The sequence below is a fragment of the Conger conger genome, chromosome 12 (assembly GCF_963514075.1).
Source record: "Conger conger chromosome 12, fConCon1.1, whole genome shotgun sequence".
NCBI classification, from domain to species: domain Eukaryota; kingdom Metazoa; phylum Chordata; class Actinopteri; order Anguilliformes; family Congridae; genus Conger; species Conger conger.
In genome coordinates, this window is record NC_083771.1 from 41,272,625 (window position 1) to 41,300,039 (window position 27,415).

At 40.2% G+C, this 27,415-nt stretch overlaps 1 protein-coding gene across 2 annotated transcripts in view; it reads left to right on the forward strand.

The window, feature by feature from the left end:
• Positions 1-3,132: 3,132 nt before the first annotated feature.
• phf19 (PHD finger protein 19) overlaps positions 3,133-27,415 on the forward strand; it is a 43,597-nt gene continuing 19,314 nt past the window's right edge. Inside the window, exons 1-9 of one of the 2 annotated variants that reach the window (XM_061263775.1) lie at positions 3,133-3,301; positions 12,513-12,620; positions 13,544-13,747; positions 15,158-15,239; positions 15,985-16,080; positions 18,284-18,378; positions 21,912-22,060; positions 26,103-26,198; positions 27,347-27,415. In XM_061263775.1, the coding sequence (XP_061119759.1) occupies positions 13,568-13,747; positions 15,158-15,239; positions 15,985-16,080; positions 18,284-18,378; positions 21,912-22,060; positions 26,103-26,198; positions 27,347-27,415 (767 nt within the window). In that variant the 5' untranslated portion in view covers positions 3,133-3,301; positions 12,513-12,620; positions 13,544-13,567. The remainder of the gene's footprint in view (positions 3,302-12,512; positions 12,621-13,543; positions 13,748-15,157; positions 15,240-15,984; positions 16,081-18,283; positions 18,379-21,911; positions 22,061-26,102; positions 26,199-27,346) is intronic. The other variant, XM_061263774.1, reaches the window with a different exon arrangement.

A 27,415-nucleotide genomic window follows, 5' to 3' on the forward strand; every position in this document is an offset into this window, starting at 1 on the left:
GCAAATATATTTAAAATTTTATGACATTGATTTCAGTTTTTCTGAACTATGTGTGGAAATACGGAATTTGCTATTCCCAGGGCAAGTTAATAAAAAATTTCATCTGACCATTAAGTACTTTTTGGACATGCGTTACAATTGTAGGCAACCATTTCCTTTCTGCAACAAAATCTGGCAGATTTTTGCAAATCAATTAAATGTTGATTTGCAAAACTAAAACAACAAAGCTGCAAACAGGCTGCTTACTCAAAAGTGTGAGTATAAAAGACAAAGTGAACAGTTTTTTTCAATTATCACTGAGATTTTAACTGTGTTTCTCTGTGAGACCAAGGCAAGAGAAATCAGAAATAATGATATTGACTGTATGTAATCCAGTTCCAAGTTTCTTTGCCTTTGCTTTGATTTCATGCAGTCGAGAGTTATCTCTGTATACATAAAGTAAATAAAGTGCACACAGATGACAGGGTTGTAAATAATAAATGGCATACGCTTCTGTTCAATTGTTTTTTTTAGTAGACAGCAGAGCTTTTCCTGGGGGTCTCCTGTGGTGTTAACTATATGCCTCTGTAAAGCTAAATAATATATTGTCTGGAATGTACAAAGCTTAAAAGTAGTCTGTGCAGTGCCATCACAGCTCTTTGGAGGTTTTCAGCAATAGGAGTGAACCCATTTACTTGCATTTCTTTATTTTGCCACATTGATATGCTAAATCAATGCATCATTTACCTGGAGTTCAATCACTAGATTTTGAGGATTTATTCACACATTTGCATGAAATATATTTTCAGTAAAAAGATAATAATTTTACTCTGAACCAAAATCCCTGAGATGAGCTGGCATATGTTTGGTCAGGAATATCTATTACCTGCTGTAGGCTAATGAGCTTTCTTTGAAGACTTGAGCTCAACCTGAACAAGTCTGTTTTCTGCAGGAAAATAAACAGAAAACAGAAACTAATGATTCCAACCTGGTGCCTCTGAACAAACAACGGCAGAACTGTAGTTTACTAATACTTTTTAGTAATACTTAAAATATATAGATATATTTACATGTTGCCAAATCTATTGTTACAAAATATGAGTTGTCAGTCATTTGAAGCCATTTTCCTCGCTCTTGATTAAAACACAACTTATATTTGTCATATGATTTTTTGTAATATGCAGCTTTATTCTTGTGCATCTTGACAAAAGCTTTAAATATCCCAGAGTCTCGATACCTTTCCTAGACTTATTCTACCATGAATATTGTACTACTGCTTACTGTAATAATAAAAATAATAATAACAGAAAGAAATACAGTAAATAATAGCACAAAAATAGTGTTCAATAATACACTTTTAACAAGATTTTATATAAATGCGTAATGCTGTGATTTTCAGAGATACCCATAATGAAATCAGCTTTTAAGGGTCACTGTCTATGATCACACATTTTCAGGTTCCCTGCTATGCCACTTGGCAGGATTTAGGGAAAAAAATGTATGCTTCCCTTCAATTGGGTTTGCATTGGTATACCAGTTGATCCTTGAGATTATAGGTAACTATAGTGGTACTGCAGCTTTGGTGGAAAAAAAAAAAAAGCATGATAATGTTAACGGCAACCGAAAGCGAGTTCATCTATCCATGCTTAATATTTGCACAATCTAAATCCTAAACTAAAATGAAAATGGCTCAAATGGTAAAATTATATGAGCAATATAAAACCTAGGACTCATGTCACATCACAATATGCCTGTGAAAACCAAGAAATCCAATAACTGATGTGTTCACAGTGGGCAAATATCTGAGCAAATGCCGTTCATAAGAAATAAAACCTGGCAAAATACTTTCGAGTTTCTAGCTTAGCGCCCTTATATTCGACTTCACAAACACACAACGGTAGATATTGTACGGCTAGCAGCCAGCATCTAAACTGAAATGATTGTCTTCATGGCAATGAATGTATTGAACAATTGCAATGATTTCAATCATTAAAGGTCCACCCTTCCTCACTTTTATGTGATATGGGATATGGTGTCTTCACAACAATTAGACATTTGTGTAATTGCAATTACCACAACCATAATAACCACCTCATTGTCCCTTATGGAAACAGGTAAGCTGTGCCATCCGCCAATTTGGTTTTACATAGCCTATACTGAAAATAAATTCAAGACAATTTAATATATAACATGAGAGAAGTGCTGTAGGATGGCTGTACCATGATGCCATTCACTCTTCCCATGTGTTTTCTTCTCTAAGTTTCTGCAAAAAAAGATATTTCAGGATTTTGTCAAAAAGGTTTTTGTGGTATGTAAATGAATTTACCATTCATTTCTGCTATATTTTATTGTTCTTTAGTTACATTTTACATTGTAGTGTTTGCACTAGCCAAAACATGAAATTGTGCAATGCTTCCTACCATCTGCACCAGTTGGAATATTATGTGCAACAACTGACCCAATACAAACTAGTGGAGTTTTTTTTTCGTTTCTACTTGTTCAGGAGTTTATATTACATTTGATATCATATTCCGACAGAGTTAGACAGAGGAAGATAAATAGGGAGTATCACTCAGATGAGGTGACATGTGGGGAAGTCAGTGTGATCTGTGTCAATTTCATGTGGAATTTGCCCTGTATTTATCATGGTCCAAACACCTGAGAGAATGCTATGATCACTGCTTGTATCCATGGACATGTATCATTAATACAATTTGAAACAGAGTATTTTGTATCCATGGTGTATTGTATAGTCCCCTATCCAAAGAAAGTGTTCAATTTTAACCAAAATGAACAATAAAATTGAACTCCTTGTATTTTAAGCAAAGCTGTTCACTATGGCTACATTAAAAATGGGTCTATAAATTCAGATAACCAACCAGAAGATTGTAGGAAATGTAACAATTCACTTGTGTAGCCTAAATCAGTTGTCCCCGGTCTCCCCTAATTAGAACAAAACAAGAGTAGACGCTCTTGCATTTCCAAGCTTTCAATATTTAACAAGCTTTTCGAAACATAGGTACTTAACACGTAGTTTGCAGTTCATCTACAACCTCTGTCAGTGGTAATGTATAGACAGCGATGCAGCCTAACGTTAGCTGTCTGACTTCCTGAATTATGACGGGACAAAAACGTAAATGCTTCGCGGGAAAAGGCAAAAAATGGCGAAATGCACTACTTAAAACTTGGAGAGCTTGTCAGTAGTAGTCATTGTATTGATCATTAATTTGCAAAACAACTTCATTAACAAATGCAACCATACTAAAATTGAAGCAAAACGGTTTCTTGTTTCCCTGTCCTGCACTGGAGTCCGATCTGAACAGTAAGTGAAGCTACAAGTTTGCTATCAAATCAGCTACAAATGTTAGCTATCTAGCTTTCATACGCTGAACCATATTTCTCCTCGCTTTGCTTGCTAAGTTTACTTTTTAATCTAACTTGTTGCATCTAAACCGATGCAGCTTTCTGCTAAAGCACTAATCCAAATAACTGTTGATGGTCTGTGTAAAATAAAACGTTCTTATCTTATTTGCTATACTTTTTTAATATGTATTTTATTCTTGTCGGTTCGGTGCATAGCTAACCGCTAGCTGGCATCAGACGCTGACTGCTAGCCAGCCAGCCCCAACGCATGAAAACTAACTTTTAAGAGAGCCGTGGAATGTGCATTTATAGCTAAAGAGATTAGCTATATTTGTCTCTACAGTAGTTTATTTGTAGTATAGTTTTAAACGAAACGAGACACATTATGTCTATTGTTTATTTGAAGGTGTTGCGCTATTAGTAAGGCAAAATAGCCTGCAACGTGGCGTGTATAAATGTTGGTAGTATCTGGCTTGTTAAATATTTTCTGAATTTATAGAAATTATTTAGCTAGGCTAACGTTATAAATCGCCTGTGTCGGGTTATGTTCATGTTCTCCTAATATAGCTATCCTACCTCTTGGAAAGTTCCCGTCATAATGTTGACATGGGTAAACTTAACAAGCTAGCTCAGTCAACCCCTGAAAATATGCTTGGGACTTTCTGGACACATGGAGGGAATAAAATGGTAAATATAGAAGCTGTATTGCGGTTCGAACCCGTTAAGTTAAAGGACGCGTGCACATTTTCAATAAAGCCTGTTTCAAGCATTTAGTTTGGGATTTGGACTTTCTGAAGACAAGCTAATTTGTGCAGAGCATGAAAATCCTACTTGACAACTCGGTGAAGCGGTGATTCAAGGGAGATTCTTTCTCCCTTTCATAGCACTGTACAGTGATTGACACTTGCGTCCCTGGATAGCGCTACTGAGGGGCGGGGTTCCCGCAAATGTAGCAAGTAATCCACATGATAGCAGTTCAGAGTTTGTAACAGACCAACTACTTTGAAACACAATGCTGTAACAACTAATTTAAGATTATGATAATCAAAGGGTTACACCCAGCGTGGCTATCTAGCTGCCTCGTGAAGTTTGGGGCTTTCTGCAAATGCTGTTCATGCTTGTCTATGAACGCAAGGTTTCTAAATGAGTAATTTACCGTTATTGTAGGCCTTCCGTGTAGTTGAACTGTGGCGGTAATTTTTTTTCTTTTTTTTTTTTACACACTAGATATATGCAGACTATGTGTAAGTTTATATGCTAACGTAACGATTGTTTTCGTTGCCCTTATCGGGTGTTTTTTGCAAGATGCATATTTTATTCCCCCATTTTGTATTGTATTATTTTTTGCCAAATGGTTTAGTCCCCCCGATAAACTGTTCAGTGGTATTTTGGGAAACGTTACTGTTGGTTTGTAATTTATTGTGTATGCATTTACACCAGACTGAGCTTGCCAGCTTAAATCATTAGCCTTTTAATGTCATCAATACATGGTACTGTGCATGTTCAAGGAAATGCGGTGTGCTTCTGTCTGTATGAAGGCATTGTCTCATAGCAGTTAGTCAGAGTGAGACCAGGAAGTCAGAGATCACTTTTTTCTTTGACTCTTAAATTATCGGCCGACACTAATACTGATACTGTGGAAACTGTCACACGGATTCCACTATGTATACACTAAGGACTGTATAAAGCTGCTCAGGTTTCTTCTGCTTTTCATGCCATCCTTTAACATCAGAAGCATTCTGGTTTAGTAGTTAAAGTGCCTTCTATTCGCGTGTTAGGTAAGCAGTGTTCCCTATGATCATAAAGCATTGTTTTTAGAATTTCGTTTTTCCAAGATAATACTTTTGATAGAAATGGTTTAAGCCCGTTTTCTAAAAACGAGGCATGTCGTTCAAATAACTTTGTTTCGGACATTGCTGGTCTATGAATGAGTAGGCAGTTCACTGCAGGATTTATTTATTTATTTAAAACTATATAGCATTTTTATATTTTGTTAGTGTTAACGGATAAACAACTGTGTATAGCTCCAAACACGATGCCACAATTAAGATCATAAAAGTTTGTGTCCATGTTCAGGAATACTCAAATTCTTTGTTAAATTTGTTAAATCTAAGTTGTTGGAAGTTAAGTGGGGTTGCACTAGTGTTCAACTGACACTTTTGTATTTCACATAACAATTATTGGAAATTAAATCAAGTGCGATTTACTTAATTCAGTTAATCTCAGTCTAAAGCAGTGCTTCTCAATTATTTTCTGTTACGCCCCCCCTAGCAAGAAGAAAACAATTCGCGCCCCCCACTCTCCGCCGCGACTATAAATAATATCATTTGTCTATAAAATTGTTATAAGTACACCTCTACATAACATTGTATCCTTATTAACATTAAAGAAAAGAAAAAAGAAAGAAATATAGTTCAACTTACAACAAAGAATAACTTCATTAACGTAGTAGCATTCAGTAGCATAACGTATTAACGAAGTAGCATTCACAAAGCGGGATGATTGTTGGCAATATTCGGCACGTTTTCGCTGAAAAAACTCCAGCGGCTTATCAGCGTGATTGGGGTGTAATGTCTTTAAGTGGCGCCTCAATTTATTTGGCTTCATGCTGTCCGCTGCCAGCATTTTTAGACACAGTAAACACACCGGTCTTTCCTCTTCTCCCACTGTAGTCACAGTGAAACCAAGCGCTACATACGCTTCGTCATATTTCCTCGTCTTAGCTTTCGGGTGACTTCCTTTCGTCTCCCTCCGCCTTTCTTTTCATCCCTGTTAAAAAAACGGAACGCAGTCGGAGCTTACTCCGTTTATTCAACACAGTTAAGCAAGTAACGTAAACCAGAAAAACCTGTATTCTTGTAAGTCTAGTACGGCAAAAAAAAGCATGTTCCCCATGGTCACACGCGCCCCCCCTGGCATCGCACCGCGCGCCCCACTATTTGAGAAGGACTGGTCTAAAGGAACTATTTACACACCCCTTGGCACTGTAAGGACAATAATGGAAATATGTAAACATCTGGAATGATTGCAAACCATTGCAAGTAGAGATTGGTTGCATCTTGTGGTCTCAGAAATAACTATAAAATAGCACCTCCACGCCATTAAACGCTTTGGAATGAAGACAGCACTTACTGAGCACAATAAACAAAACCAGACATCAGGATTTGGCCAAATCTCATTGAAATTATGAGTGGAAGAGAGTGCTATGGTCAGATGAGACCAAAATTGAATGTTTTGGCCATACACACCATGAACCTGTTTGCTAGCAAAAGTTCCTGTTTACCCTCACTTGCATACAGTTACCTCTGCTGCCTGTTTCACAAAAGTGTGTTTTAAGATTTCAGACTAGTTCACAAATCATTTAATTTAAATCAGGGCCTCTGTTAACTTAACATTGGTAGATCTCTGAGCACTGTTGCATACTTCTGTTCCCATTTCCTTTTGTATGAATTATAATTTATTGTAAAACATCTCATTTTAACTGCAATAATATTGTTTTTATTAATAGTAAGTTTAAACATGCTCTTAGCTATTGTAATGCTTCAGTGAGCCCATACTGTATGGCGCATATGACACCGATATAAAGATGCAGTTGAACCTCTGAGATCCGAGTAACACTATTAATTCAGGAAAAAAACTTTAAATTATATCTAAATTAGACAAGGTAAGATTAACAGCTCTTGCTAAAGAGTAGCTGACAAGGAATGTACGGCTTTTTCACCAGGAAAAAATTTGCTGTTGAATGGAAGGGAGAGGCAGACAAATAATTGCCGTAGGTAAGCAAAAGTTTCCTCCTCCCGTACGGCAAAGAATCTTGGTGTGACTCTTGATAACTGCCTCACCCTGGCTCCACAAGTATCCATTTTGTCTGTTGCATACTTCTGTTCCCATTTCCTTTTTTATGAAGTATAATTTATTGTAAAACATCTCATTTTAACTGTTTTAACTAGTTTTTATTAATAGTAAGTTTAAACATGCTCTTAGCTATTGTAATTTGCTAAAAGCTTTTGAAATATAAATAACCAGAAAACAATTAGCGTAGTCAATCTTCAACAACAGCAGGGTTATTCCTGCATAGAGAATACCGAAGTGGTTGCTTTGATCATTTTCTGTGCCCCCTTGACAAACATGTGACCAGTGTCCGCAATAAAGTCTATTTCAAAAGCCTCGCACACTGAATTACTCTCATGCAAATGTGTGATTGCGTCAGTACACCAGAGTGGCACTGTCGCATAATCGACCCTAAAGCATCTTGGGGACGATGGAAGAAAGCTATCCTGTTGCTGTCACATAACTGCTTTGTGGCTGCTGTTTAAAAGAATGAAAATTTGACCGCAGCTTGACACCTCATGGTCTTTTGCCATTTTGATTGGAAGTCTGCTGCCAATCTGTTTGTAAAACTAGATTACCACTGCTTAAATTAAATGACCTAATCCTGCTACATGCAATGTAAATATAAGAATAAAAAAAAACTTGAATATCGTGTTTTATTCATATCACATTTTGTAAGTGACCATTAAAATAAAAATGTTCTGAATTCTTTATACATTGTTTCAAAGGGAGGAGCAAGCAAGCGCAACCTTTGGTATCAATTATTTTTGTGAATGCAATGTCTTATGGAGCTACCATTGAATGAAACAGAATGGTAAATTGTTCAATATGATACCTTGAACAGACACTGGTAAACTAAATGAAGGGAACAAAATGGTTAAGTCCCTATGTGTCTGTATCCCTTATGAAAAAATTGCATTTGGAAATGTCCAATTACAATTTCACATGTGAGTTAGAGTATACACGTGAAAATAAAACGTCACATGTGAACTGGTTTTTTTCATATGTAAATGAAAATTTCAACATGCAATAACAGAATACGTGACGTGAAATCATGTGCAAGTTCCCATTTTCTTGTATAGTCTATCATTTTACTGTGAAGACAAAACATGTGACTTGAAATAGCAGGGTATCTTTTTCCACTCATTTTAAAAGTGGGATTAATTGTATAATTCACATATGTACTCTTCACATGCTGGGTCTTCACATGGTTTTTGAACATGTGAGCCCATACTGTATGGCGCATATGGCACCGATATAAAGATGCAGTTGAACATCTGAGATCCGAGTAACACTATTAATTCAGGAAAAAACTTTAAATTATATCTAAATTAGACAAGGTAAGATTAACAGCTAGTCCAGGCGCTGGTCATTTCCCGCCAGAATTACTGCAACTCCCTCCTAGCCGGTCTCCCAGCGTGCGCCATGAAGCCCATTAGTCCTCCCTCCTGATTTCCCCCCCCCCCCCCCCCCCCCCTTTCTGATACCCCTATCCTTGTCTAACCCCCCCCCCCCCCCCCCCCCCCAAAAAAAAAAAAAAAAATTGCACTTATGATGACCACTATATGTTTAGAACAGCATTCCATGTGTATTTTCCTAGTTCTGGATGTGATGCTTTGACTTGTGGTAGAACCTATGCACTTGTAAATCGCTTTGGATTAAAAGCGTCTGCCAAATGACAAAAATGTAAATGTAAAAATAGGTTTTCATCCGCAAGAGGGTGTGCCAATGCCATTACACCACAACTTTAAACACATTTTACCTTTCATTCCTTCATTCAGTCATTATTTCAAGTGTCACCCTTGAAACTGAAATATTACTTGCATGTGACTTGAAATAGCAGGGTATCTTTTTCCACTCATTTTAAAAGTGGGATTAATTGTATAATTCACATATGTACTCTTCACATGCTGGGTCTTCACATGGTTTTTGAACATATGAGCCCATACTGTATGGCGCATATGACACCGATATAAAGATGCAGTTGAACCTCTGAGATCCGAGTAACACTATTAATTCAGGAAAAAACTTTAAATTATATCTGAATTAGACAAGGTAAGATTAACAGCTCTTGCTAAAGAGTAGCTGACAAGGAATGTACGGCTTTTTCACCAGGATAAAATTTGCTGTTGAATGGAAGGGAGAGGCAGACAAATAATTACCGTAGGTAAGCAAAAGTTTCCTCCTCCCGTACAGCAAAGAATCTTGGGGTGACTCTTGATAACTGCCTCACCCTGGCTCCACAAGTATCCTCCACTGCCAGAACCTGCAGGTTCTTTCTGTATAATATACGCCGCATCCGTCATCTCCTGACGGAGATAGCCACCCAGCTCCTAGTCCAGGCACTGGTCATTTCCTGCCACGATTACGGCAACTCCCTCCTAGCCGGTCTCCCAGTGTGCGCCATCAAGCCCATTAGTCCTCCCTCCTGATTTCCCCCCCCCCCCTTTATGATACCCCTATCCTTGTCTAACCCCCCCAAAAAAAAAAAAAAAAAATTGCACTTATGATGACGACTATATGTTTAGAACAGCATTCCATGTGTATTTTCCTAGTTCTGGATGTGATGCTTTGACTTGTGGTAGAACCTATGCACTTGTAAATCGCTTTGGATTAAAAGCGTCTGCCAAATGACAAAAATGTAAATGTAAAAATAGGTTTTCATCCGCAAGAGGGTGTGCCAATGCCATTACACCACAACTTTAAACACATTTTACCTTTCATTCCTTCATTCAGTCATTATTTCAAGTGTCACCCTTGAAACTGAAATATCACTTGCATGTGACTTGAAATAGCAGGGTATCTTTTTCCACTCATTTTAAAAGTGGGATTAATTGTATAATTCACATATGTACTCTTCACATGCTGGGTCTTCACATGGTTTTTGAACATATGAGCCCATACTGTATGGCGCATATGGCACCGATATAAAGATGCAGTTGAACATCTGAGATCCGAGTAACACTATTAATTCAGGAAAAAACTTTAAATTATATCTAAATTAGACAAGGTAAGATTAACAGCTCTTGCTAAAGAGTAGCTGACAAGGAATGTACGGCTTTTTCACCTGGATAAAATTTGCTGTTGAATGGAAGGGAGAGGCAGACAAATAATTACCGTAGGTAAGCAAAAGTTTCCTCCTCCCGTACAGCAAAGAATCTTGGGGTGACTCTTGATAACTGCCTCACCCTGGCTCCACAAGTATCCTCCACTGCCAGAACCTGCAGGTTCTTTCTGTATAATATACGCCGCATCCGTCATCTCCTGACGGAGATAGCCACCCAGCTCCTAGTCCAGGCACTGGTCATTTCCTGCCACGATTACGGCAACTCCCTCCTAGCCGGTCTCCCAGTGTGCGCCATCAAGCCCATTAGTCCTCCCTCCTGATTTCCCCCGCCCCCCCCCCCCCTTTATGATACCCCTATCCTTGTCTAACCCCCCCAAAAAAAAAAAATTGCACTTATGATGACGACTATATGTTTAGAACAGCATTCCATGTGTATTTTCCTAGTTCTGGATGTGATGCTTTGACTTGTGGTAGAACCTATGCACTTGTAAATCGCTTTGGATTAAAAGCGTCTGCCAAATGACAAAAATGTAAATCTAAAAATAGGTTTTCATCCGCAAGAAGGTGTGCCAATGCCATTACACCACAACTTTAAACACATTTTACCTTTCATTCCTTCATTCAGTCATTATTTCAAGTGTCACCCTTGAAACTGAAATATCACTTGCATGTGACTTGAAATAGCAGGGTATCTTTTTCCACTCATTTTAAAAGTGGGATTAATTGTATAATTCACATATGTACTCTTCACATGCTGGGTCTTCACATGGTTTTTGAACATGTAAGCCCATACTGTATGGCGCATATGGCCCCGATATAAAGATGCAGTTGAACATCTGAGATCCGAGTAACACTATTAATTCAGGAAAAAACTTTAAATTACATCTAAATTAGACAAGGTAAGATTAACAGCTCTTGCTAAAGAGTAGCTGACAAGGAATGTACGGCTTTTTCACCAGGATAAAATTTGCTGTTGAATGGAAGGGAGAGGCAGACAATTAATTACCGTAGGTAAGCAAAAGTTTCCTCCTCCCGTACAGCAAAGAATCTTGGGGTGACTCTTGATTGATAACTGCCTCACCCTGGCTCCACAAGTATCCTCCACTGCCAGAACCTGCAGGTTCTTTCTGTATAATATACGCCGCATCCGTCATCTCCTGACGGAGATAGCCACCCAGCTCCTAGTCCAGGCACTGGTCATTTCCTGCCACGATTACGGCAACTCCCTCCTAGCCGGTCTCCCAGTGTGCGCCATCAAGCCCATTAGTCCTCCCTCCTGATTTTCCCCCCCCCCCCTTTATGATACCCCTAAATTGCACTTATGATGACGACTATATGTTTAGAACAGCATTCCATGTGTATTTTCCTAGTTCTGGATGTGATGCTTTGACTTGTGGTAGAACCTATGCACTTGTAAATCGCTTTGGATTAAAAGCGTCTGCCAAATGACAAAAATGTAAATGTAAAAATAGGTTTTCATCCGCAAGAGGGTGTGCCAATGCCATTACACCACAACTTTAAACACATTTTGCCTTTCATTCCTTCATTCAGTCATTATTTCAAGTGTCACCCTTGAAACTGAAATATCACTTGCATGTGGATGTAGTAGCCTAATTAACCCACCTTTAAAATGGTATGGCTTTTGCCGCTCTCAAACCATTTCACATCCTGATTAAACAGCTTTGATGTTAAGACACCCATCAGTAGCCATGTAGCTAATATCCTTAAGGAAAGCGAGGAAAGAACCTGTTTCAAATGACTTTTTCCAGGCCAAAATTAGCCACAATTTGGCTACTCCAACTGCTTTTTGTTCCCCCATCCGTCAGTGTGTGAGTGTCAGATAATGTGGGATACTGTGACTGTAGGATGGAATCTCTGCTGTTATTATGGAATTCTTTGGATCTTATTGCACAATGTGACCGCGGTCAAAGACAGGATATTACATTACATTACATTAGTCATTTAGCGGACGCTCATATCCAGACGTACGGTAAAGTTCAAATCAAACCCAGGGACACGTGCAATGAGGACCCTAGAGGAAAGTACAGTTCTGAGTCCTAGCATGATCACATGGATACAACCTGGCAGCTAGAATACCCCGAATACTCCCAATAACTATACATAAGTGCTATTGTAAGCTATGGCATACACATGGCTAATGATTGTAGTGAGGTAGGGGGGGGGGGGGGGGGGGGAAGGTGCATCCTGAAGAGATGAGTTTTCAGGCTGCGGTTGAAAGTGGTCAGAGACTCTGCTGTTCTGACATCCACAGGAAGGTAATTCCACTGCCCTGGGGCCAGAACAGACAGCAGTCGTGACCGAGAAGTGCAGGTGTGACGAGGGGGAGGTGCCCGGCGTCCGAAAGTCACAGAACGGAGAGGTCTGGCTGGTCTGATTAGTACTTGAATGTATGCAGGGGCTGACCCCTTAACTGAAAACAAATATAATTAGATCAGAGAAATAGAATTGAAATACATTTTTAAAAGGTGACGGCCCACAGCTGCACTTTGATAACATCTTTACAAAGTCGTCTTCTGTCATTTCCTTCGCTAATTTCACTCTTTGTTTTCTTCTATTTGTGACTGGCAGCTGGAATTTGTTCTTGAAGCTGTATTATACCCCCTGTGCACTTTATTAGGTATATATAAGCTGGACCTATGTACCAGCTTGTTAATGCTAATATTTAATCAGCCTATCAAAATGCATAAAAACACATGGTCAAGAGGTTCAGCTGTTTTTCAGACCAAATGTCAGAGTGGGGGAAGAAATGTTATCTAAGTGACCATGGAATGATTGTTGGTGCCAGACAGGGTAGTTTGAATATGCTGATTTCCTGGGATTCTCACGCACAACAGTCCATAGTTTGCAGGCAATGGTGCAAAAAAACTAAAAAACATCCACTGAGCAGCAGTTCTGCAAGCAAAAATGTCTTGTTAATGAGAGAGGTCAGTGGAGAAGGGCCAGACTGGTCGAAGCTGATCAGAAGATGACTGAAATCTGAATTATTTGGCATTTGCCAAAGCAAAGACTTCAGTCTTCTCCTGCTGTAGCCTATCCACTTAAGAGGTTTGACACATTGTGTGTTCAGAGATGCTCTTCTGCACGCCACTGTTGTAATGGGTGGTTATTTGCCGTTTCCCTTTTGGCATGGTATCGTATCTTAATATCGATGAATATCCCATTGGATTAAACATTTATTTAACTCGCAACATTTATGGATTTAAATTTTAATTCCTTCCTTTTTGTCTTCAAAAAAAACTCAAGACTGAAATGGCATTGTTTTTTTTCCCTTCTTCCACCCAGGTGGTGTTCTAGTGATTAGGCAGCATGTTGGAATCATCCTATAGGGATATCTACTGCTCCGGGGGTCATGAGCAGCTCGACACCAAGCGATCCCCGCAGAAAAGAGGGCGGAGCTCTGTTGACATGGAGACGAGCCTGACGGAGGGACAGTACGTCCTATGCCGTTGGTCAGACGGGCTGTACTACCTGGGAAAGATCCAGAGAGTGAGTGACCTGCAACGCCTATCGCACTGTATCAGTCCATTCACCGGTTTACATTCTGTTCTCTGTAGTTAGGGTATTTATGAACACACAAGCACCTTACACGGTGTGACATGCATGTAAGTACGGATGGGTGAGAAAACATTGACGACGATTTGCTTATTCAATGTAGGGGGCGGAACATCAACGGTAGATGGGGCACCCTGTCGTTTTTGGATGCTAGGTGCTAAGTGAGAGAAGTTCTACTGCAGAATATGTGCCATTGAATGGATGCATAATGGCATAATAGTAGACATTTTCAAACAGACCATAAGGCAGACTGTTTGCAATGCATTCCAACAAATCCCCCTCTCAAAGTCAACACTTCTGTCCCATGGGGTTATCCATGACTTTCAAATAAAATCTGAGGTTATACTGGCAAACTTCAGAAAGGGTACTAAGTGGAAAAGTTTCATTGAACATTATTGTGTTTTGTGTTTTCTTAAAATATCTCCGACAGAAATTCTTTTGGAAATGCTTACAGTTTAAAATGGTTTGAGGTTTTCTGACTGTTTTTTATTTTATTATTTTTTTATAGATATTTCCACAAAGTAAAATGTACTTTTCTTTTAAAAGCTTGAATGTTTGGAAAACATTTCTTATGGGTTTAATTGCCCTTTCTGTGAATCACTCAAATAAAATACTGTAAAATACTTATAAAATAAAGGGGCAAAGTAAGGTCTTGATGTTTTACGGTTTTTAAATATTTTTGAAATGTCACACTGAGCACATTATCTGAAGTTACTGAGACTAAAGGTTACAACGCATACCCTGCAGGTCTTGTGGCTCGCACTTAATTCATAATTGATATACATTATACATAATTGATATGGCTAAATTTTGCCCTGTTGGTTTTCAGCGTCATTAAATTGTACCTCTTGTGCCTAATTAAAGCTTGCTCCTGAGAATGGATTAAAGGTTTTAAAATGGCTGCATCAGAAAAGCCATATATGCAAGATATTTAAAATGTGCCATTAACATTGGTGGAATTGTGGAGTGTGTTATTCAGCTCAGAAAATGCACTGTCCTGTACCCCAGGCTCTGTGCAGTTCATCTCAGAGTAGCGTTGCCCAAAATGCAGGCCAAAGCACTGTCTGCCACACTAATATACTATCAATGTGTTTATGTACAGCTGTGGTATGCATTTTGACTCATGGGCCAAAGGTGCTTTAACTGAAAATACAATGCCTAAGGGATCACTTGATATTTGCTAGACACCTACAGTCGAGCAAGTCGTGGCCTGTGACATTTCTCTAGAAGTACTGGTTTAATCGCATCCCACAGTTGAAAACATTGGCGCTGTCCATGACATGCCAGGACTACGTCTCTCTACAGCTTGTGGAGTGTTTAACGAAATGCAATTCCTCTGTGTAGGTGAGCCCCTCCAAGCAGAGCTGTTTTGTCACCTTTGAGGACAACTCCAAGTTCTGGGTCCTTTGGAAAGACATCCAGCATGGTAAGCATTGGGCACATAGCTGGAACTCAGTACATCATTGGTGCAGTAGGACTGGGCAAGGAAGTGTAACGACAATGTGTGTTAATATTTTTTCCAAGTACACTAACAATCATTGCCATGTGAGGCATCAGTGTTTCTTCAGTTATTACACTTGGTGCAGTAGGACAGTAAAGCTCCACATTTCTGATGCCACATGAACTGCTTCAACACGAAACAAAAACAAACAAACCGCTGTCTATCGGAAACGCAGCTATGCAGCTTCCATGCATCGCTCGATCGCGCCGCAGTTACGTGGTCTTGCAGCAACTGATAAGTGGTGATGTTCTTTTTCTCCAATGCGACTTTGAAGTCTGAGGCTGAAAGGATGAAAGGAAAGGGCCTAAAGAAGGCTGATTCATACATAGGGCCAATGGTAGTTACTGCACTCAAATAAAATATTAGATTTCTCTGAACTTTTATCTCTCCCAATCCCACTGGGAACTGCACATTTTATTTTGTATATGATGTACTTTTCGCCGTATCGCGTAAAACATTTTTCTAATTCCGTAGATTCATTTATGCTTGCTGCGATTGTGGACGGCCATGCCTTTTAACAGTCTTTTAAAAAAAAAAAAAAGTAATGTCCTCCAGGTGGCACGGTGTGGGTTTTATCTGCGCACTTTAATGTCTGAGTGAACCTGGTGTGGAGCGTATGGCGGTTTCTTGGCGGTTTAACCTTTAGTAACTGCTCTCATGTCGTCTGCAGCGGGCGTTCCCGGGGAAGAGCCTGAGTGCGTGGTGTGCTCCGGCAGGGCCCTGCTGCCTGACAACGAGATCCTCATCTGCGGCAAGTGCGGAATAGGCAAGTTCTCGCTGCGTCCCGTCTTCGGGGAAGAGGGCTTCGATCATTCCGGGGAAATGTACAGCGTCATTTTCAGCCACAGCAAGGAGGGAAAGGGAATTCAGGTGTTTCACATGGGTCTCTCTCTCTCTCTCTCCATCTCCCTCTCTCTCCATCTCTACCAACTCGTCTGCCAAATGCCAATAATGTAATGTAATGTAATGTAACTCGCACGCACACACGAACATGCCTACAACAGCAGTAGCAATTGAATGAATGATGTGAAGAGTTATCACATTTTTTAGCAACGTTAGATGGATGGTGTGTAATGATTTGGGTATAAAAATATGGGAAGCAGAAATGCCTATTCATCAGTGCAGCCATTTTCTAGAAAGGTTAAAACTGTTCAGCTCCATATTTATAGACCGGCTTATGTTAAGGTCATCTGAATGATTCGGTTTTAAACTGTCATTGCCCAGCTAGCTGCTCTTTAGCATGGAAGAGTAACTATTTTGGCAGTTTCACCATAGAGCTAAATACATCAAGTGTGAAATTATATCAGTGCCTCATCAAAACCACCTTCTTTCTGTGTGTGTGTGTGTGTGTGTGTGTGTGTGTGTGTGTGTGTGTGTGTGTGTGTGTGTGTGTGTGTGTGTGTGTGTGTGGGCGCACGCCTGCATTATTCCTGCTAATATACACTGTGAGCACTTTATTAGGCAGACCTGTACACCATCTTGTTAATGCAAATATTTAATCAGCCAATCATATGGCAGCAACTAAATGCATAAAAGCATGCAGCCATGGTCAAGAGGTTCAGCTGTTTCTCAGACCAAGTGTCAGAATGGGGAAGAGATATGATCTTTGGCTGCAGAATGCTTGTTGGTGCCAGACAGGGTGGTTTAAGACTTAATAATTAAATGCATAATAAAGTTCTCACTGAGTGTATTTTGCCAGAAATAATGTTACACTTCCAAATAATATTAAAAACTACAAGGCAGCATAAGGCAAACCTGTGCAAAACACCGTATTACACCGTATAACAGACTACAAATGCATCATGATGGTGTCGTGGATGTGAATGTGAACAGAACTCAACATCACTCCTTCCTGAACTATGCTGAAGTTTTATTGTGGACTAACAACCAACACGTTTATGTCTGCCTTTGCTGATGCCAGTTCCCTCATCACCAGGCTTGTGAACAGCAAGGGTGGCAAACAAAGACAATTCTTGGAACTTTCCTGCCCTGCAGCACAATGGATTTACACGGGCCAATGAAATTTGAAACGCTCAGCACTGAGCGAATTGACGCGGTAGTCATTCAACCTATGTGCTTGCGTATGGATGCGGATGTGGTTTAATGCACGCCGATTGCTATATGAGTTTATAACAAGGAGGCGTTCTGCAGCAAGCCATTGTTATATGGAATAAGAGGGTGATGAGGATGGAATCTCATCACTCTCCTGCAGAGCAGAGACTGGGTTGTGTCATGAAAGGATACACTATGAAAAATGTTATTGGAGCACGCTTTGCCCTTTCCCAGGCTTATTCCACTCCTCATCAGTCCTCATTTTTGCAGTGAGCCTTTCTGCAATATATTTATCATTATTTTCTTTATTTTTTTATTTATCCTGTCAATGGCTCCTTTAGGCTTGTGGGTGGGAAAGGCTTTCAGATACGAGTGAAAATGGAAGGCTTGAGTACTGCTCCCTCAGTTTTCAGGGTACCGGTCTTGGAAAAAAAAAAAAAAGCCCAAATTCCTGATCAAAACACGTAACAGATTCTCGATGAAAGCGTATATTAATCTAATTCTGATACGGATATCCATCTGCTGAGTACACAAAATTTGTCCCCAAATTAGCGGATGTTTTTGGTCCCGCCTGTCGTGCCAGGTTAGCATTTGTCTCTGTTTTATTGGTTTTTGTTTTGTTTTTCCTGTTTCTGAGCTCGGCAGCCAGCCGAGAGTGTTTTGGGTATCCGGCGCTGTGTACTCCCAGTGGACGCGGAGCGTAAATGAAGAAAAATGGGCTGAGATGACTCTTTGATGGTTGTAATTAATTTTCATGAGACTGCTGCAGCAGAGTGATTGAGTGGGGATCAGTCGGATGTGCTCTGGTCCCCAGAGCTTAAATTAGCCCAGGCGTTCCAGGAGGGGCACTCCAGTCCGGTTTGAGGATGTTTCCCTAATCCGTATCCGCATTCCGCTTGTCTTTTCTCCTCCTCCAGGTTACCACCAGCAGTGTCACCTGCCCCAGGTGGAGAGCGCGCTGGACTCGTCCCCCTGGTTCTGCCGGAGGTGCATCTTCGCCTTAGCCGTGCGGGTGAGTGCTGTTAGGAACTGCCCCCTTCCCCCTGGCACACAGTTCACAAAGTCTTTCCCTCAAGTCCCAAGCACAATGAGCGCTGTAATGTGAGAGATTAGTTTCCGTTGTGTGCTCTGTGAGTATAAGGAAGGTTTGGAGGACTAAGCTAACATCAGCACTTGTAATTGACATGGTCCTTCTGGGAATTATTTGAGTCTGTATGCTAAAGGTAAGCTGACGTTTTGCTTGTAGATAATTCATGTGGTGGCCCAGGTACCATAAAGAATACTGAACCATTGGGTGAAATCAGTAACAGCAAAGCAGATTAAGAATTGCAGTCTGCATTGTTGAAAATGTTGTTTCCAAGCACAATTCCTAATTTGCTGTTTCACAACATTTATGAAATATTCCAGATAAGCTGTTATTCTTTTCAGACAAAGAAAGTTCATGCACAAAGTGTGAATCCATGTGTATCCATCTACAGATTCCAAGTTATCAATAAAGTCATTATAATCAGAGTTTATACAGATCATGTGCACAAAATATTACTGTGAACACTAAATGGGGAATAATGCCATCAACCTTTCCAAAATTGTAACTATGAAAATAAAATGATCAAACTGAATTTGAGTTGGTTGTCATCAGCTGACAGAAGTATAGCTGCAGTACGATCTGTAAACGTATGGGTTGGCAGCAGGCCCATGCCAGAGTGGACCTGACACCACAGAGCCAAAATATTGTCCTGACCTAATTGCAGAATGCCTTCGGGCCCTGATGGTTTCGGGTCAAGACGCACGCCTCTAGTACGGCATGTTGTGCTGACCAGAAACTTTTCAGTTTCCTTTCTAAATGGTGGCAGATTAACAAAGCCATTATTTTCACACAATACTCATTTAACACCCTGTTCCGTGCTTTTAGACAGGTTCGGTTTTCTCGCTAAATGGTTTGAGTGGCACTAAAGGTAAAAGTAGCATGCACTGTGGGCTGTTGTTATAATGTTTTTCTTTAACATATTTTTGGACCAGGGCCACAATCAAGATCAGAATGACTGTAATTAGTGATTAATATCAGTGAGGAACATAGCTTTAATTACCATCTTTGCAGCTACCTAATCCATAATCCAATAGTCATTGAGGTTTTGGTTTGGACACTTTTTTGGAACTGTAACCTGTTGCTTTGTTGAACTTCCTTATCAAATTGTTGATTGTTGTTCATTACATACAGATTTGATCTAAATGTTGTCAATACAGTTTATTAAATAAATCAAGAGATTCATATATCCTGTCGTTGGCCTATATAAAGAACTTAATAATACTAAAAACAAAAAAAAATACTTAAATCAAAAGATTTACTGCAGCAGTGTACAAGGTTGGTCTAGGATAGCAATAGTCTGGTGGGTTTTATGGGACATTTTGTGTCTCAGACTTCTGATGCAGCAGGATAAGGACACATCAGAGTGACTCATTTCAACCCTGCTGAACTGCAGAGAGTGTGGCTTCAAAGCATGTGTACTGCAGACCCACAGTGTACTTTATCTTAAGACCTATTTAACTCGGGGCACTTTGCCTCACTAATAGCGACATTAATTATGTAATTAGATGGAGAGATACAATTCATTTTCTACAGGCAAATTTCACATCCCTGGAATCAGTCCAATTGAGAATGTTTTTTTTTTTTTTCACCTGACTTAAGGAAAAAAAGCATACTAATGAGGCAGTTTTCACCTCTTGACTTGGTAATGATCTAACATTAAGAATAACAGCTACGGAAGATGGCCTAAGTCCCGCCTGAGACCATATTTAAAGTTCTTAATTGAGCAGCAGAGCTGTGAAGTGGCAGTTTTTTCCTTTTTTTTCTTTTTTTAATGACTTTTTCCTTTTTTCCCTCTCCCTTTGGAACGCCCAGCAGTATTGTTCAATGTTCATTGTAGCAACGACTGTAATTGATCCTCCTAAGCACAGCTTGTGCTTCTTATCAGTCCACAATTTACAAGTCAAGCTTTGAGTCTGAGGAAGAAGCTTACTGTGCAGCTCAGTAGACAGACTGCAGGCTCTCCTGTCCCTGATGTGCTGGGGTTTCCTAGTGCATAAGGAGATGTGCTTATTCTGGCTGTCTGATGGTAAACCCTCCTTCCCTTTGTAGATGGACTGAATTCATATAGCGCTTTTATCCAAAGCGTTTTTTTACGATTGATGCCTCTCATTCACCCATTCACAAATACACACACACTTATCAACGACGATAGGTGCAAGGTACCAATCAGCTCATCAGGAGCAATTGGGGGTCGGTTGTCTTCCTCAGGGACACTTCGACGCATCCAGGGCGATCAAACCGGCGATCAAACCGGACTGCCAGGCGACCGATCTTACCTCCTGAGCTAATGTCGCCCTTTCAATTCTAGTGGCAGTTGTGCAGTTCCCCATGGGGCAGCCGTCCACAGTTGGCATGTGAATTGCATGTGAAACCTCGGGGCCCTTCCACGCCCTGGACGGGTTCCAGGATGAGGCACCCCCAGCAGGCCATATTGGCCCTTTATCCTCATGACTCGCTGTTCAATGCTATGTGCTGCACCCAGAGTTTACTCTGAAGAGACGTGTTAAAAATGCCCTTACAGACACAATTGTTAATTATGTGTGTAACTATAGCTGTTTGTAAAATATAGCCTAGTTGTTTACTGTCAGTATACATGTCGACAGGCTCAAAATAATAGTGTGGAATGGTGTGAATCTTACTGAAGACATTTCTGCAGAGACATTTTCTGTGTGAAAAAGCACTCATAATTCTCTCATATTGTCTTAGTTTTTTAAACCAAGCTTCGGAAATAAAATGTAGCCACTTTATAATAACACACTGTATTTGATCAAATCCTTTCTGTACACACATTGCATTTGAACCTTTTTTTATGCAAAGTGACACAACAGAGTATCTTTCTTCCTAAAGGCATATTATGTCATACTTGAGTAAAGTCTACCTGTAGACACAAAACATTTTGAAAGGAATGTGTCCCCTGTCTGTAATATAAAAATGGCCCTGGCTATTGCGCCAAACATAAATAATTGAAAATCATAAAATCATTTATTTATTTTATTTAATGTCGTTGAGTAGTTGTAGAAAAATGTCGTAGTAAAACTGTCTGCCACGGTTTCCCATTTCTTTGCACCTCCAGCCGTACAAAGGAGCATTCATAAACTAGTATGGAATAGCGCTGTCTGCCATGATTTATAATGGCAGGGTTTATGTTGTGGCTGAGGGTTTGTTTACCCCTATCATTAATTGCTGCACCACTGCAGTGTTGGCTCGTCTGATGGTTAATAACATCTCTTTGCTATTCTACCTTACAATCATTCTCACCATCACTGCTCTGCTTTCCCATTGCCCGGTGTTCTCACTTCACATGGTTTCTGTGAACAGTGCTCACTGAATCCTGCCTGTGTTTGTACGGACACTGCGTCATATAAAAAAAAAAAAACAACAACACGGTTCACTTGATAAGATCTGGGAATTGTTCTTTTGACTGCATTGATTTTATTTTTCTTCTTCTGTGGTTGCAGAAAGGGGGTGCTCTGAAGAAGGGCCCCATTGCCAAGGCCTTGCAGGCCATGAAGCAGGTGCTGACCTATAACCCCGAGGAGCTAGAGTGGGACTCCCTCCACCGAACCAATCACCAGCAGTGTTACTGCTACTGCGGCGGCCCTGGAGAGTGAGTGTTCTCTCTGCCGGTTCTCCATCCTGGCTTCTCTCTTCAGTGCGGTGGGGCCCGTTCTCTGCCCCCTCCTATTGACCGTCTAGTTTACCACTTGGTTTCATCTCGCATGTTTTGCTCTAATTGTCTGTTCAAAACCGAAAAAGGCAACGGCAATGAATTGTGGGGATAAAAATGAAGTGATTTATTTCTGTTTTTGTTTTTTTAATCAAGCGAAGCAAGGAGCGTGAAAACACTATCAATAGACTCCAGTGCATTATTAGTTTGCAGGAGAAATTTCTGGAGTATTGCAACCCCCCAGTGCATACGTAGCGCATGATTACGTGTCGTGATCCCATGTGCATGACAACAATGTGCAGGGAGATTTTTTTTTATTTTTTTTTTAGGATTTGTCTAGGGAAAAACCCTTCAGAAATTAGGCTGTGGAGCCTGTTGTATAAATACGTTTTGATGGGTGAGTGCATTGCACCACCAATGAATTTGAAAACCCATCAAAGCAGAAAATAGAAATTATTTATAATGGCCCAGCATTTGTACTTGGTGAAACAAAAAATGTATATTATTTTGACGAATAGGAGCATCACAATTTTTTTATCAGTTCAATTTTTAAAATTACACGTTAACATTGAATTGTGGAAGTAGTTTTCTTTTTAATCTTATTAAAATGACTTGGCTTTTTTAAGTAAAATATATAAATAAGGACACCTAAGGTACTTCAGTGAAACTCTTCTCCAGAGGTGTACACAGAACCTAAACGCTATACTATGAACAAGCAAGATGGAGAGGACCAGGCAGCAGGGATATCACAAGCCCTGCAAATACAATGTAAACTTTATGATGCAATTGATATTTCTGGTAGAAAATGATTGATATCATATCTGGCCAGATGGATAGCTCTTGCTCTCAGCCAGTTGGATAGCTATCTTGATGCAATTAGTAGGATTACTTGGGTTTCATATTTTGCGATTAAATCACATTAATGTGTTTTTTGGAAGCAAGATAATTGCGTTGTCATCTAAACAAACTGTTCCTTTTGTTGCAATGTCTGATAAATAAAACGTATCATTCTGCATTTGCTCAAAGAAAAAAATCAGTGGTTGAAATAGACAAATTCCTAATTATTTAATTACTCATGACCCCACATCATGAAATAATTCATATGATTATATTTACATTAATTATAAAAGAGGATAATCTGTTTAAGGTGGGTAAGCATTCATTAAAACATATTTTGTAATATCTTTACTCAACATTTCCTCTTTCTTGCGCAGGCAATGAGTTGGATCGCGGTACTATATAGCTGCATGGGTTTCTGAAAATCGGAAGTGTAGTGTTATCCTGTTATTGAAATCATGAGGCAGATCGAGACAGAACTGTAAACACCAAAATACAGACCAAGGGTTGCAACTGATTGGCTGGTTGTCATTTCCCAGACCAGATACCATCAAACCACTAGAAAAAAAGCAAAGTAAGCAATGCCCTGTTCAGATTGGGGCTGTGTGTGTGTGTGTGTGTGTGTGTGTGTGTGTGTGTGTGTGTGTGTGTGTGCGTGTGCGTGTGTGCGTGTGTGTGTGTACGTGTGTGTGTGTACGTGTGTGTGTACGTGTGTGTGTGTACGTGTACAGTCATCTAAAAAGTACACCCTCTTTCGATTCTATGTATTTTACAAATAGGAAACCAATAACACATACTTTGTCATTATTTATTAAACCAAAAATAAGCCAAAAATGCAGATCCAGTAGCATGAGGGCAGATGTACTGTTTGGATTTGGTAAGGACTAGATGGGGTTACTCATGTCCTACTCTGTAAACCTATGGAATCGAGGGTGTATTTTCTTTCGCATCACTGTACAAAAAATACAATTCTATTATTCTTGTTCTTTTTTTCATACAGTCAGGTCCATAAATATTGGGACATCGACACAATTCTCATCTTTTTGGCTCTATACACCACCACAATGGATTTGAAATGAAACGAACAAGATGTGCCTTAACTGCAGACTTTCAGCTTTAATTTGAGGGTATTTACATCCAAATCAGGTGAACGGTGTAGGAATTACAACAGTTTCTGTATGTGCCTCCCACTTTTTAAGGGGCCAAAAGTAATGGGACAAACTAACAATCATAAATCAAACTTTCACTTTTTAATACTTGGTTGCAAATCCTTTGCAGTCAATTACAGCCTGAAGTCTGGAACGCATAGACATCACCAGACGCTGGATTTCATCCCTGGTGATGCTCTGCAAGGCCTCTACCGCAACTTTCTTCAGTTCCTGCTTGTTCTTGGGGCATTTTCCCTTCAGTTTTGTCTTCAGCAAGTGAAATGCATGTTCAATCGGATTCAGGTCAGGTGATTGACTTGGCCATTGCATAACATTCCACTTCTTTGCCTTAAAAAACTCTTTGGTTGCTTTCGCAGTATGCTTCGGGTCATTGTCCATCTGCACTGTGAAGCGCCGTCCAATGAGTTCTGAAGCATTTGGCTGAATATGAGCAGATAATATTGCCCGAAACACTTCAGAATTCATCCTGCTGCTTTTGTCAGCAGTCACATCATCAATAAATACAAGGGAACCAGTTCCATTGGCAGCCATACATGCCCACGCCATGACACTACCACCACCATGCTTCACTGATGAGGTGGTATGTTTTGGATCATGATCATTTGGATCCATACACTTCTCTTCCCATCATTCTGGTACAAGTTGATCTTTGTCTCATCTGTCCATAGGATGTTGTTCCAGAACTGTAAAGGCTTTTTTAGATGTTGTTTGGCAAACTGTAATCTGGTCTTCCTGTTTTTGAGGCTCACCAATGGTTTACATCTTGTGGTGAACCCTCTGTATTCACTCTGGTGAAGTCTTCTCTTGATTGTTGACTTTGACACACATACACCTACCTCCTGGAGAGTGTTCTTGATCTGGCCAACTGTTGTGAAGGGGTTTTTCTTCACCAGGGAAAGAATTCTTCTGTCATCCACCACAGTTGTTTTCCGTGGTCTTCCGGGTCTTTTGGTGTTGCTGAGCTCACCGGTGCGTTCTTTCTTTTTAAGAATGTTCCAAACAGTTGATTTGGCTACACCTAATGTTTTTGCCATCTCTCTGATGGGTTTGTTTAGATTTTTCAGCCTAATGATGGCTTGCTTCACTGATAGTGACAGCTCTTTGGATCTCATATTGAGAGTTGACAGCAACAGTTTCCAAATGCAAATAGCACACTTGAAATGAACTCTAGACCTTTTATCTGCTCCTTGTAAATGAGATAATGAGGGAATAACACACACCTGGCCATGGAACAGCTGAGCAGCCAATTGTCCCATTACTTTTGGTCCCTTAAAAAGTGGGAGGCACATATAGAAACTGTTGTAATTCCTACACCGTTCACCTGATTTGGATGTAAAAATTCAAATTAAAGCTGAAAGTCTGCAGTTAAAGCATATCTTGTTCGTTTCATTTCAAATCCATTGTGCTGGTGTATAGAGCCAAAAAGAGGAGAATTGTGTCGATGTCCCAATATTTATGGACCTGACTGTATGCTTGCCCATAAGAAATAACTGGTTTTCAGTGCACTGACTGGTTGTTACAAGCACCATACTTGCCATTAGGCTACATTTAGACTGCAGGTAAAAGTGGGCCACTTGACACAGTTTGGACGTTTTTTAGTTTTTTTTAGAACCGTGCGAACAGCAAAAAAAACGCATGGAGTCGCATCTTTTCTGTTCTGATTTGCGCTACAACTGTACGTGGAAATAAATCAAATATTTACCCACGAGACACCAATGCCCCATGTGTGTTGAATTGTTCCATACTTGCATGTGTTTAGCACTTCAGTGTACGGCAGTTGAGCTGGGTTGGCCCTGGATCAAAGATCGCAACCTGGTCACCTGTTCAGACTGAGGAGGTCTTTGTCACTCACTGCACTGTACTACTCCGAAGCAGTTCTCAGCACAGATCTCTCTCTCTCTCTCTCTCTCTCCCTCCCTCCCTCCCTCTCTCCCCCTCTCCCTCCCTCCCTCCCTCTCTCCCCCTCTCTTACCCAGGTGGTACCTAAAGATGCTGCAGTGCTTTCGATGTGGCCAGTGGTTCCACGAGGCTTGCATTCAGTGTTTGCAGGAGTCCATGATGTTTGGAGACAGGTACTTCTTGCTGTTCTGGTGAAAATGTACATGTGCACATATACCTGTATATGTGCGTGTGTTTCAGACACAAACAAATCTTTTATAAGTGATGGAAAGCGTTGACTATGCAAAAGAGATGGGAAATGCAATATATTTCATATGCTGAGCTGGGATCTACCTTTTACTGGTGTCTGTATATGAAATATCTGTGGGAATATAGGATGTTTTCCCCTGGTCCCTTTGAGACCCTGGAGACATGACATGTCTGAAGAACCTGATTGACTGATTCAGATCAGTAGATCCGCAGTAACCGTCAACTCGGTCTCGTTTCCTCAACGTTAGACATCCGATTTTCCCCACCTGTGTTGATGTTTTAGGGAACCAGTAGAGACTGCACACCAAGTACAGTCATTTTTCAGAGAGCACTTTAATGCATCTTTATTATTGGCTATGTTGGAGCAGTATGTGGTTAATTTGGTTCTTGATTACATTTTTATATTGTGTGATGGCTGACTTCACTCTTTGGTGAAAATATTTGTGTTTCTAGTCACCCGCATGTTGCTAAGGGCTGCACACCTACCGCCAGCTCCAGCATTTAAAGGAAAGCCTCGAGCTAAATGACACAGCGTTTGTGTGCACAAACTGCCATTCTCATTAATGAAGAGGGTTTTAATAAGCTACAATCACAATCAAATAAAGTACATATTGACAGGTGCTTCTTTGTTACTGTGGCTTATTAACTTTATTCACTGTGATTCTGGAATGTAGCCAAAGATATAGATACTTATGACAACTTCGAGGAAGCAATTGGGTAAAGATTCTCAATCTTTACTCCTTAATCAGGATAAACACAGCTGCATTCTCCAGAACTAGAGAGGCAGTTAAGCGTCAAAGAGAAAATGAGAAGTAATTAGACATTTTGACTAATCATTTTCATTCCCGAGAGGCCTGGCGAGATTGTGTCTTATAAGGTAACGGAGCATTTGAAAGGTCATGCTAAGTTTAACTGAGAGAAGGCTTCATCGTGACGATGAGCCGCTGGAGCTGCGGCAGGGAGACCTTGCTGAAATGAGTTTGGCTGATAGGAGCTGTTGTACAAAGTGCGCTAACCCTTTTCATGGCTGTTTGGTGTAATAGTTTTTTCCCTGATTTATTCCGACTCGCAGATTTTATTTGTTCATCTGTGCTGTGTGCAATAAGGGCGTGGAGTACATCAAGCGCCTGGCTCTGAGATG